Source organism: Episyrphus balteatus, chromosome 2, assembly GCF_945859705.1.
Source record: "Episyrphus balteatus chromosome 2, idEpiBalt1.1, whole genome shotgun sequence".
NCBI classification, from domain to species: domain Eukaryota; kingdom Metazoa; phylum Arthropoda; class Insecta; order Diptera; family Syrphidae; genus Episyrphus; species Episyrphus balteatus.
In genome coordinates, this window is record NC_079135.1 from 122,845,042 (window position 1) to 122,857,646 (window position 12,605).

Below are 12,605 nucleotides of genomic sequence, written 5' to 3' on the forward strand. Positions count from 1 at the left end.
TCTAACGTAAAACTTTTTATATTTTCAAAACTTTTGGAATATTGAACTAACAAGTCCAAACATTTGGAACAATCCGAAATAACCTAGTATGTTTAAATACATACCGTTCAAACACATACATATCCCCCTTTTTGGCTTTGCATGTACTTGTGTTATTTTCAGAAACTAAAAAAAAAAATGAAAAAAAACCCAAGATTGGGTCTCACAAAAGAAGCTTTAAAGTTTTTATTACAAAAATATCATTTTAAACGGTTCCAAATTAAGTATGGCATTCGATTTTCGTTATGTAAAAGAACTTTTTATTTATTTTTTTTTCAAAACTTCAATAATTTTTCAAAACTAAATTTGTAACGGCACTTTAATATGTATTATTTTTTAAGACAATAAAACAAAATTTCAAAAAAAATTCTTCGAACCCTTTTTAAAAAGTTGAAAAAGTTTTGAAAAATGTAAAAAATGTTATCATTTTTTATTTTTAAAAGTTTAAATAGGGTGGCTGCTTAGACACTTCTGTCTTAAAATGTTCGATTGGTGAAGTCTTTTGGAGACATTCAGAAAGCAAGGGAACAGTGGAATGCCTATGAAAGGTACCGTTAGTATAATGTCGAGCCGTTAGTTATACCCGTTTTTTATTAAAAACAATAGATACTTTCCACCTTTGATATGACAGGTACAAAAAAATAAAATTCCAAATTTCTCTCTAAAATTGTTTATACCTCGAAAAAAATAGAAATAAAACCTATAATCCAGTCAAATAAGGGTTTAACCTCGGAATGAATGTTAGTAGAAATTTTTTTTGCTCAATATCTTCCTTTTGCCATTCTATAACATATCTCAAAAGTCTAGAAAAATCCCATGTCCGCTTGTCGCGATTTCATGGTCAAATCGTGAAATGGAGATTTTCAAAATTAGCAAAAATAGGCTACGGTATTATATACACATATGATACATGATTTTGAGGTATTTTTTAATGCTGATTCCAAAAAATCTAAAATCAAGACAATTTGACGTCTCTGGAAAAAGTAAAACCTGTTTTTCATCTGTCAACTCATATTATTATAACAGTTGCAAACTTACTGCCGAAAAACCCTTAAAAGTTATGGTAGATGAACCAAATTTTGCATGAAGATTTTAGAATCCATCATTATTAAAAATCAAAACAATCCATTACAAAAAATATATATACCTACGAAATAATGGTATTTTTTGATCGAGGGGCAAATTTTAGGATATGCACTGAAGAAGATTCTTGTTCATCTTAGGAATAAGTGCTAATAGGCTAATTTTTTCATTTTAATCTTTGTTTGGATATTCTTTAACTACCCTCAAAAATTTAAAAAAATCTCATGTCCGCAAGTCCTAATTTTCTTGGTTTGAAAATAAGGTGCAGATTTAAAAAATTGAAAAACTACACTTCAGATATTTGTGTCAGATCAACATGAATAAGGTGCATTACTTTTCAGGGATGGTCAGGTTGACTTGTTTGTGAGTTTTGTTGGAATAAGTGTTAAAAAATACCTTTAAATCATGTCGCTTATGTTGGTATACATATAAAAATTTAAACTTTTCTTATTAATTTTTTAAAATCTGCACCTTATTTTCAAACCAAGAAAATTAGGACTTGCGGACATGAGATTTTTTTAAATTTTTGAGGGTAGTTAAAGAATATCCAAACAAAGATTAAAATGAAAAAATTAGCCTATTAGCACTTATTCCTAAGATGAACAAGAATCTTCTTTAACGCATATCCTAAAATTTGTCCCTCGATCAAAAAATACCAGTATTTCGTAGGTATATATATTTTTTGTAATGGATTGTTTTGATTTTTAATAATGATGGATTCTAAAATCTTCATGCAAAATTTGGTTCATCTACCATAACTTTTAAGGGTTTTTCGGCAGTAAGTTTGCAACTGTTATAATAATATGAGTTGACAGATGAAAAACAGGTATAACTTTTTCCAGAGACGTCAGATTGTCTTGATTTTAGATTTTTTGGAATCAGCATTAAAAAATACCTTGAAATCATGTATCATATGTGTATATAATACCATAGCCTATTTTTGCTAATTTTGAAAATCTCCATTTCGCGATTTGACCTTGAAATCGCGACAAGCGGACATGAGATTTTTCTAGACTTTTGAGATATGTTATAGAATGGCAAAAGGAAGATATTGAGCAAAAAAAATTTCTACTAACATTCATTCCGAGATTTACCCCTTTTTTCTCCTTATTTTACTGTATTACTACCAAAATATCAAATTTAATTTATTTCATAAAGTCTTCTTCTTCTTCTTCTTCTTCTTCTTCTTCTTCTTCTTCTTTTTCTTCTTTTTCTTCTTCTTCTTCTTCTTCTTCTTCTTCTTCTTCTTCTTCTTCTTCTTCTTCTTCTTCTTCTTCTTCTTCTTCTTCTTCTTCTTCTTCTTCTTCTTCTTCTTCTTCTTCTTCTTCTTCTTCTTCTTCTTCTTCTTCTTCTTCTTCTTCTTCCAATTCTCTAGGAACACGTGTGTATATTTTCTAGGGAATACCTATGATTTGAGGTTGATTCGAAAAAATATAACACAGTATAACACAATATAACACAAAGTAGATTTCTGTTAATAATTGATGGTCACTGTTAGTTTCCATTCAGTCAGCCTATTCTAATGCACAGTTTCGATTTGATAAGGATTTTTTGATTTTAAATTCTACATCAATTCATTAATTTTCCTTAGAAAAGTATGGTTAGGTTCCTTGCAAGAAAAGTATGTCAATTTGGTTAACCATTTTCTTTAACTCAATATAATGAGAATAATAAATTTCAAGTCTTTTATATTAATCTTTCAACTTTAAGCAAACCTTAAAAAAAAATCAGAAAAAATGAAACAATTAGTAACTTTTAAACCCATTCAATTCATTTTATAACCACAAACTAAAAAAATATAGCCTCTATCCAACTTCAAAAAGGCACACAAAAAATAGCCACCCTCTGGTCATCTATAAAAAAAAACAAAAAAAAAACCATCAACCTAAACAATAAAAGTTCATTTTTTACTCGGTTAGTTTGGTGATTGTTCATGCCTGCGGTTTAACCTAAGGGAAATATATATCTGCAGTCTGCAGTTGCAGCAGGTTTGAAAGTGTCAATCTCACCCTTTAAAACTATCTAGGTACCCTATTAAATAATAAATGACAAACTTTCAACCACAAACAAAAAAAAACTGAAGAGAAAATGATGCAAAGTTTCCTTCCAAACAGTTTAACTTTACTCTATTGTTAGGCAAAGAAAATGGAAGACGAACGATATCTCTATCAATGCAATGAGGCCATCATCATTATAACAATACCAACCAGATATCAAGACCACCTATCTGCAGAGCAATAGAGAGACTTTTCTCTTTGGACTACCATCAACACACACCTACACACGCAAAAAATCCTTAACCATTCTTCTATCATTGTTCACTAAGTAGACAATGATTCAGTTCCTGTCCCAATATTTTGCGCATCCTTTCGGCCAGATTGCTAGGAGTTAAGAATGAATGCTGCTGCTACTACATCACCATCACGAACAGACCACTAGTTGCTGCTGTTGCTTGCTTTTAGAACCTGGACCTGGGCTTGGGACCATGCGGAAAGTGTCAATGCACAACAACAATGACAAGGACGACGACGACGAGGATGCTGATGAGGACGATGATGATGATGGCGATGACGAGAAGGGCGACGACGCTGACGACGAAGACCAAAGATAGGAAAGACAACTCAACTTCCAGACAAAAGCAGGAAACTGGTGCCATCTGCTCTGAAGGACCTTCCCTTATGCATACAAAAATTGTTGCAATCGGTTTCTGGTGATGCTTCTGCTGCTATTGCTTGCTACTGTGCTGTTGCTCTGCATGGTTTGACTTTTAAAAGGAGACGATAGTATTTTGCGTTGATTTTTTGGGGGTGGTACGCGGTTAGAGACGCACGAATATATTTTTGACAGGAACGGACTTTGTTGCAAGTTTCAAAAATTTGAAAGATAAAATTTTTACTCTGATTTCGATCGAAAGAGTGAAAAAATGATGACAGAAATTTTGACACCGAATTTTTTCGCCAATTTATTGAAAATTACTGAACGAATATTTTCCACTAAAAACGGAACATTCTACACAGTGAAAAAGATATCCGTCTTAAACTAAGCGGAAATCCACTTAATTTAAGAAGAAATATTATCTTAACTTTATGATAAAAAAAGATTTTCATCTTAAGTTAAGTGGATTTCCGCTAAATTTTAGACGGAAATCAACTTGTAAAAAAACCATGCGGAATTCCGCTTAGTTTCAGGTAGTTTTTTTTTCTCCGTGTAGTATATCTTTGACACCGAATTTCTACTTCAATGTACTGAAAAGTACTGAAACAAATTTTCCACTAAAAACGGTACAGTATATGTATTCTACACAGAGAAAAAAAAAATCTAAAATTAAGCGGAATTCTGCATGGTTTTCTGGCAAGATGACTTACGTCTTAAATTAAGCGGAAATCTTCTTATTTTGATAATAATAAAAAAGATTTTTATTTTGAATTAAGTGGATTTCCGCTTAGTTTAAGACGAAAGTCAACTTGGCAAAAAACCATGCAGAGATCCGTTTAGAATTTTTTTGACACCGAATTTCTTCGTCGATGTGCTGAACAGTTCTGAAATGAATTTTCCACTAAAAACGGAACAGTATCCTACACAGCAAGAAAACACTGAATTTCTTCTTCAATGTTCTGAAAAGTACTGAAACAAATTTTCCACTAAAAACGGAAGAGTAGATATTCTACACAGAGAAAAAACCATCTTAAATTAAGCGGAATTCTGCATGGTTTTCTGCCAAGATGACTTCCGTGATGGTGATTTTCTTATTTTTAAGATAATTGTATATTAAGTGAATTTCCGCTTAATTTAAAACGAAAGTCAACTTTGTATAAAACCAAGCAGAAATCCGCTTAATTTAATTATTTTCTAAGTCTAGTATTCTTAAAAAATATTTTTCAAAAATTTTATCGTCAACAACAGTTTGAGGTAAAAAATGTGATAAGCTTTGAAAATAATGGAAATTAATGTTCTCAGAAGAACGATCTTGTTTGATGAAATCCACCCCTGTTGTCAGCACTTGAACTTCCACTTCCGGTTGCCTGTCAAAGTTGAAAACTTTAAATTATCCCATTTTGGTGATCACAATGACACAACGACAACGGAGACTATACAACAGTATCTTACTTCCAGAGGAAAAACGTGGATGACGGTTGACAGAGAAAAAAAAAGAAACTACATCCAAAACTACACAGGAGTGAGAAAGGAACTATAGAGTTTTGGTGTTGGTGAATGAATGGTGATGTTGCTGGTGGTCGTAATACTTCTACTGGTTCTAAAATTAATGAATAAAAAAATAAAAATAAAACAAGTAAAATGTTATAATAAGAATAGACCAAACCTGCATTTTATGTGCAGCATTCATTTTAAAGGTTCGGGTTTTGGTTAAAATGACAAGCACTGCGGCAGGAAACTGCAATGGACAAAGTTTGTCTACTGTCATTGTTACAATTGCTTGAATAGCTATGGGAAGCTGAAACTTTGTCTCTCTCTTGTCTATCGTTAGTGGCTGGTGAGTTATTATTTAAGGCAACTATGTAACTACTATTTTAAAGTAGGTGTTAGTGTAGATTGAGTTTGAAGATTGTAAAATTTGATAGTCTAGTTTTCTATAATATGTATAAGCACATGATTATATGAAAAGAATCTTTATAAAAAGGAAGTTAATAAGAGTTTTTTGAAATATTGCAAGTCAACAAAATCAAGGATAACGTTTTGAATAATGTAGTTTTTTTGTGATAAATTTCAAAACAAAACAAGAGCTTTTTTTTCTGGTGTGGTAACCAAAATGATGCCTTACACAATAAAATTATTTTTATAAGTAGATACCAGTAGACTACATCAAAATTTGTCTTAACTCTTTTGCTTGGTCGAGTTAGAAAATATTCTTTGTAATAAGGTAAATAAAACTCAAAAAAAGAATGTTTATACAAAAGATGTCAACTCTTTTTGTACACTCAGAAAAAAATGACATAAAACGACTAAAAACACTGGTCTGCAAGGAAATCCTCCTTTAAATAAAACTATACTTTTCTAAAGGATTGTATGCTGATTCCGAATCCGAAGTCAGAATTGATCTAGCACGTCACGTTTTTTAGATATTCCCGTTAGAAAATCTCAAAAACCCATTTTTTTTGCTGTTTTCGAAGAAATATTTTGGCATAATGTAATATTTTTCAATTAAAATTGTTACGGTTTATAAAAGACTTATTTTTTTCTTTCAAATTCAGTTCCAATCTTCTCAATATCTCTTTTCTTCTCCGAGATATCTTAATTTAAGTAAGTTTAGTAGGTTTGGCATTAAAAAAAACTGATCTATAAAAATTAATATATCTTTCTCCTTAGAACAAATATATACTTTTCTAATGGACTTTAGTGTGCTGATTTTGAATCCGAACTCAAAAAATTTCGGTCAGCTCTGGTTTGTGAGATATAGTAGTTTTTAATGAGATTTTCTAAGAAAAAACTTGATTTTGTGATACTTTAATTCGAATATCTTAAAATCCTCACGTGATAGAATTTTTTTGACTTCGTATTCTAACTCAGCACATCAAAAACTATAAGAAAAGTATACTTTTGTTTCTAGGAGAAACAAATCTGAAGCTTGACAAGGCAGTTTATCAAATGGTATATTACAAATAAGATATTTCTAAATAGATAAATAGTATATAAAATTACAAAACACCAAAAAATTTTGCTTTATGTATTTTATTATGGTTTGCTTTACATATTTGACTTTTTAAATATAATGGACGTTGATATTTTACATTTTCTATAATAAAGGTGTTTTTGTTCATGTTGGATTTATTAAAAAGTAAAGGATTTCGATATTTCTGCTTTTTTTTATAAATCAGTATTTTAAAATATGAGTAAACATTAATGTAAAAGGACATATTTTGGAATATTTTTCTTACGAGGAATAAGTTCTCCAATTTTGAGCTAAATGCTACAAATAGTTTAAATTTTATACAAGTTCAAATAAATCTAAAAGGTTGATTTTTTAGAAACTACCCACATTTTTCAAAAATCATTTTTACAAAAATGGTACCTGATAGAATTTTTCTGAAACCAGATTTAGATTCAGGAAAGTCTAATCTTTCATAATATCAAAAAATTATTTGAAGGAGAAAAAAGAAGTTAAATTTTGCAGACCAGTGAAATTAAAAAGAAGTAACGATATTTTTCTATGTATGCTTTGAAAAAGGTAGTTAAAATAATTCATCGTTGAAACAAATATTTTTAAACTTCAAAGCGTTTTTTTTCTTTCAGTATACTTAAAGAAAAAAAAAGTACTCAAAATACACATTTTTAGGAAATTTTATCTTTGTCATATTTTATGGCATTAAAGATTTAACTTTATATGATTATATTATTACAGAAAATCTATTCTATAGCAAAAAAAAACTGTGATCATCTATCCGGCTAAGTACATGACAGACTTATTTATTAGCAAAACAATGAATCTCATCATTTAAAATGAAAATGTTCTCGATACTGATCAAGTTTTTCTGAAACGAAAAAATAATTAAATTCTTTTAATGAATGAAGTCATAAACAGTTATTGATCACAAACTGAAGCAATTGAATCCATTATTGTGCCTGACTTTCAAAATACCTAATTGTTAAATTGTAAAACTTGTTACTGGCCTATTGAACTTTGAATGGCAATTATTAATGGGATTTCACAACTTAATGCTATTTTTTTTTTTTGGGATTAAATTGTTTTACCTTGTCATTTTTTTGATTTTGTTCAAAGAATTTTGATACCTCCGATCTAGGTACCCTACAGACATTTTATAGTGATTTGGCTTAGCAACACAATTATGTAGGTACTTTGAGTTGAATGCATGAACTTTTCATTGTTGGTCGCAATCATTACATGAGTAATTTTGAGAAATTGGGTCACCTTGGATTGCATCTTAAAAAGAGTTTTTCTTTATTGAACATACTTTTGCTCATTTCAAGGTATAAGTTATGAAATATTTTACCCATTTTATAGATTTTCTTAAACGCCAAATGTGATGTAACCAAAATTATTTGACCATCATGTACGGAGTAATTTAATGAGTACCAAACCTACTCTTTTTTGGGAAGAAAGAGTTAATACCATGTCAAAAATGTATCCATTTTGAAGCTTTAAAGACATTTTTTAAATTAAAAAAAAAAAATATACATATCTATCATGGAATATTTTTCTTTTGGGTAAACTTAATGAGATAGTTTTTAAAGTCATCGAAACTGCTATAGCCTGAAGCCGGTCATACATTCGTCGCGTTGACTGATTCATTAAAACAGTGTTTGTATTAAGAAGTTCTATAGACAAAATCACAATTATTGGACGAATTTTGAAAATGGCTATGATTTTACTTGTATGTTTTTACTTAAATAATCTTTTTTTATCAAAAAACAAAACCGACTTCCATGGATCAAAACTGGGTGTTATGGTTTTTCTAATAGTTCCTATGGCTATAACTGAACAAAATTGAAATGGGACCACATTGCAGCCACCAGCTTTCCAATACAAAAAGAATTATCAAAATTGGTTCACTCAGTCCAAAGTTATGCGGTAACAAACATAAAAAAAAAAAAAAAAAAAAAATACAGACGAATTGAATACCTCCTCCTTTTTGGAAGTCGGTAAAAAAAGGTATTTTTTTTTTAGCTTTTTCTTGTAAATTATGATTGTTTGAAATAAATAAACCCTTAAAATGGCTCATTCTAAAAGCACACAACCTGTTTTCTTACGACGTTATCACGTAAAATCATCGTCCGTAAACCGGCTTTACAGACAACCTCTTTTTTTTTTAAATAAAAGAGATCAATACAGGTGCATAGAAGATGTAGAACAGTTTAATCTTCTTCTTTGTCCTACAGAAGTAATTAAAAATCACTCATAGTTCTTTGGCGTGTCTTCCTAATAAACAGTGTCCTGTAAGAACATGCAGCGATAGGAGTTCCTTTCTCCTCATAAAACGGTATTTTAATTTTGAACCTTCTCGTAAAAAATTGTTTTATTTCGTTTGATATTGGTTTGACCAAGTTTTAAAAAGACTTAAGTTGAACCTTATGGTGATAAAATAAAATTAAGCAATACATTTTACTAGCAGATTTTTTAAAAAATTACGTTTTTCGAAAAAACAGCCATGATTTTTGACTTTGTCTGAAATAAATAAACCGATTTCACCGATTAATACAGTAAAATAAGGAGAAAAAAGGGGTAAATCTCGGAATGAATGTTTTGCTCAATATCTTCCTTTTACCATTCTATAACATATCTCAAAAGTCTAGAAAAGTCTCATGTCCGCTTGTCGCGATTTCAAGGTCAAATCGCGAAATGGAGATTTTCAAAATTAGCAAAAATAGGCTATGGTATTATATACACATATGATACATGATTTCAAGGTATTTTTTAATGCTGATTCCAAAAAATCTAAAATCAAGACAATCTGACGTCTCTGGAAGTTATACCTGTTTTTCATCTGTCAACTCATATTATTATAACAGTTGCAAACTTACTGCCGAAAAACCCTTAAAAGTTATGGTAGATGAACCAAATTTTGCATGAAGATTTTAGAATCCATCATTATTAAAAATCAAAACAATCCATTACAAAAAATATATATACATACCTACAAAATAATGGTATTTTTTGAAGGAGGGGCAAATTTTAGGATATGCACTAAAGAAGATTCTTGTTCATCTTAGGAATAAGTGCTAATAGGCTAATTTTTGCATTTTAATCTTTGTTTGGATATTCTTTAACTACCCTCAAAAATCTAAAAAAATCTCATGTCCGCAAGTCCTAATTTTCTTGGTTTGAAGATAAGGTGCAGATTTGAAAAAATTAAGGCTACTCTTCAGATATTTGTGTCAGATCAACATGAATATGAATAAGGTATATTACTTTTCAGGGATAGTCATATTGATTTGTTTGTGGGTTTTGTTGGAATCAGCGTTAAAAATTACCTTGAAATGATATGGGTTATGTTGGTATACATATAAGAATCTAAAATTTTCTTATTATTTTTTTTTAATCTGCACCTAACTTAGTTTAACCTGGAAAATAAGAACTTGCGGTCTTGAGATTTTTTTAGATTTTTGACATAAGTTATAGAATATCCAAACAAAGATAGAAACAAAAAAATTAGCCTATTAGCACTAATTCCAAGATTGTACCAGGATGTTTTTTAGTGCACATCCCAAAATTTCCCCTTTTCTCAAAAAATACCATTTTGTCATATATATAAATGTTTTTTTGCATTGCATTGTTTTGATTCTTAATGATAATGGATATGAAAACCCTCATGCAAAATATGATTCCGCTACCACACAGAGAAAAATAGACCACATAAAATAGAACAAAAACAATAAGATTTCTCTATGGTTTTCATCCAAGAAGGAAACCTTATTAAAACAATCGGGTTTTCCTTATTGTTTTAAAATCTGCAAAAAAATAAAAAAAAACATGACCAGGCTGGGAATCGAACTGGAGACTTCAAATCATTAGTCGCCCACCTTACCACCTGAACCAACCTGCCATGAAAATATTGATCGCGATTTTTGTTCTACTGCTAAGTTCCAAAAAAAATCAACTTTTCAGTCAAATTTTAATAAGATTTTCTCTATAAAAATAATAAGAAATCTCCTTAAAAAAACCTTATTAATCGTTGTTTTTAATAAGATTTCCTTATGAAATGTATGGACGGTAAAACAATATGGCAATCTTTTAGTTTTTAGCGGGTCATATTTTTCTCTGTGCATTACTTTTAAGGGTCGGTAGTAAGTTAGCAACTTTTATAATAATATGGGTTGAAAGATGAAAAACAGGTATAACTTTTTTCAGAGACGTCAGATTGCCTTGATTTTAGATTTTTTGGAATCAGCGTTAAAAAATACCTTGAAATCATGTATCATATGTGTCTGTATATAATACCATAGCCTATTTTTGCTAATTATGAAAATCTCCATTTCGCGATTTGACCTTGAAATCGCGACAAGCGGACATGAGATTAGAAAAATCTCATGTCCGCTTGTCGCGATTTCTGAGAAAGTTATAGAATGGCAAAAGGAAGATATTGAGCAAAAAAAATTTTTACTAACATTCATTCCGAGGTTAAATCCTTATTTGACTGGATTAGATATTTTCTATTAAAAGTGTTGTTTCTTTTTTTGTATTCTCATTTGTACCTAAACATTTTTATTCCAGAAAACAAAAACAAAAAGGCAAGGTTTACCAACTCAAAACTCAATTATTTGTTATCAAACATTCTTATTGTAACAGCTGGTTAAACACATGAAATTTCCCACCAAAACACAAGTTAATATATATTCTTTGAACAAATTTTTATTTTAAAACATGAAATTTTTGTTTTATTTGTTTTTTCTTAAAAAAAAAAGTCACTGCAGCTTAAAAATTTTATTTCTATCAAATAAAAAAAAATACTAAAAAACTAATCAATTTTAATTACGCATAGTATTCTGTCTTTGATAAGATTTCTTTGGAATTAAAGAAAACATGTGTGAAATTCACACTCACGGTTATAATAAATTAATTTCTTATCAGTAGGTAGGTACCGATATTTTACTTAATAACTCTATATGACTTATATTTCTAAGTATAAATAGTTCCTTAACGTAATAATTTTTGTTTGTTTCAATAAATTAATCACACATTACACACAATTTCACTATTTATAAACATTCACACCTCAGCTTAATTGCATTTGAGTTATAGAATTTAAACTTTCTTTTGCGGCACTTTGCGGGGATTACGTTCTGAAAACAAACAAATAAAAAAAACATTATTCTATGAGATACAAAAATAAATAACCACAATAAAAAAAAAGTCATACAAAAAAAGGTTACAAAACCTTTTGACTTGATTAAACTTACTTTTAAGGTAATTTACAACTCGCCGGCAACGATCATTATGATCTCGCTTCATTCCCATTGCACATGGTTTTGAACGTTCCACACTGATAAAGAGATTCCCCTCCTGAACTTTTTGTTCGCTGTTGTAGAAAATCACTCGTTTGCACTCGATTTCTGTGAAACTTATAGATAACACTACAATTAGGGCTAAAAGTACGTAACAATATTTCGGACTCATTTTCGGTTTTGTTTTTTTGTTATTTTTTGTTATTTTTTAAGGTGCTTTTTTGCTTTGACTTTTTGATCTAACTCTGTGTTGTCGGAGTGATTCGTTTAAACTGATCGTGTGGTAGAAAAGTTTTATTGGTTAAGTTACTTTTTTGAGGTGATATCGACGATATATTGTGATATCGATAACTTATATAGGAATGTAGTTATTATCAGACGGACGTATAAAAAAAAAGATAAGATATGATTATGACTTGGATGGATTTAACTGATTTGACGTTATATGGGCATTGGGCTTGTGGCAAAATTGCTAAAAATATGCGATCGATAAAGAAAAAAAAGCCACCCCAATACCAATTTTGAGGAATTCCTATCTCAAGTTGGCGACAGTGACGTAAGATCAA

General features: G+C 29.9%; 1 protein-coding gene across 1 annotated transcript; it reads right to left on the reverse strand.

The window, feature by feature from the left end:
- Positions 1-11,503: 11,503 nt before the first annotated feature.
- On the reverse strand, positions 11,504-12,262 carry LOC129911866 (uncharacterized). The gene is made up of 2 exons (XM_055989847.1): positions 11,995-12,262; positions 11,504-11,877 (listed from the first exon to the last, which is right to left on the reverse strand). The coding sequence occupies exons 1-2, from the start codon at positions 12,209-12,211 to the stop codon at positions 11,840-11,842; spliced, it is 255 nt and encodes an 84-aa protein (XP_055845822.1). The 5' UTR covers positions 12,212-12,262; the 3' UTR covers positions 11,504-11,839.
- Between the last annotated feature and the right edge of the window lie 343 nt (positions 12,263-12,605).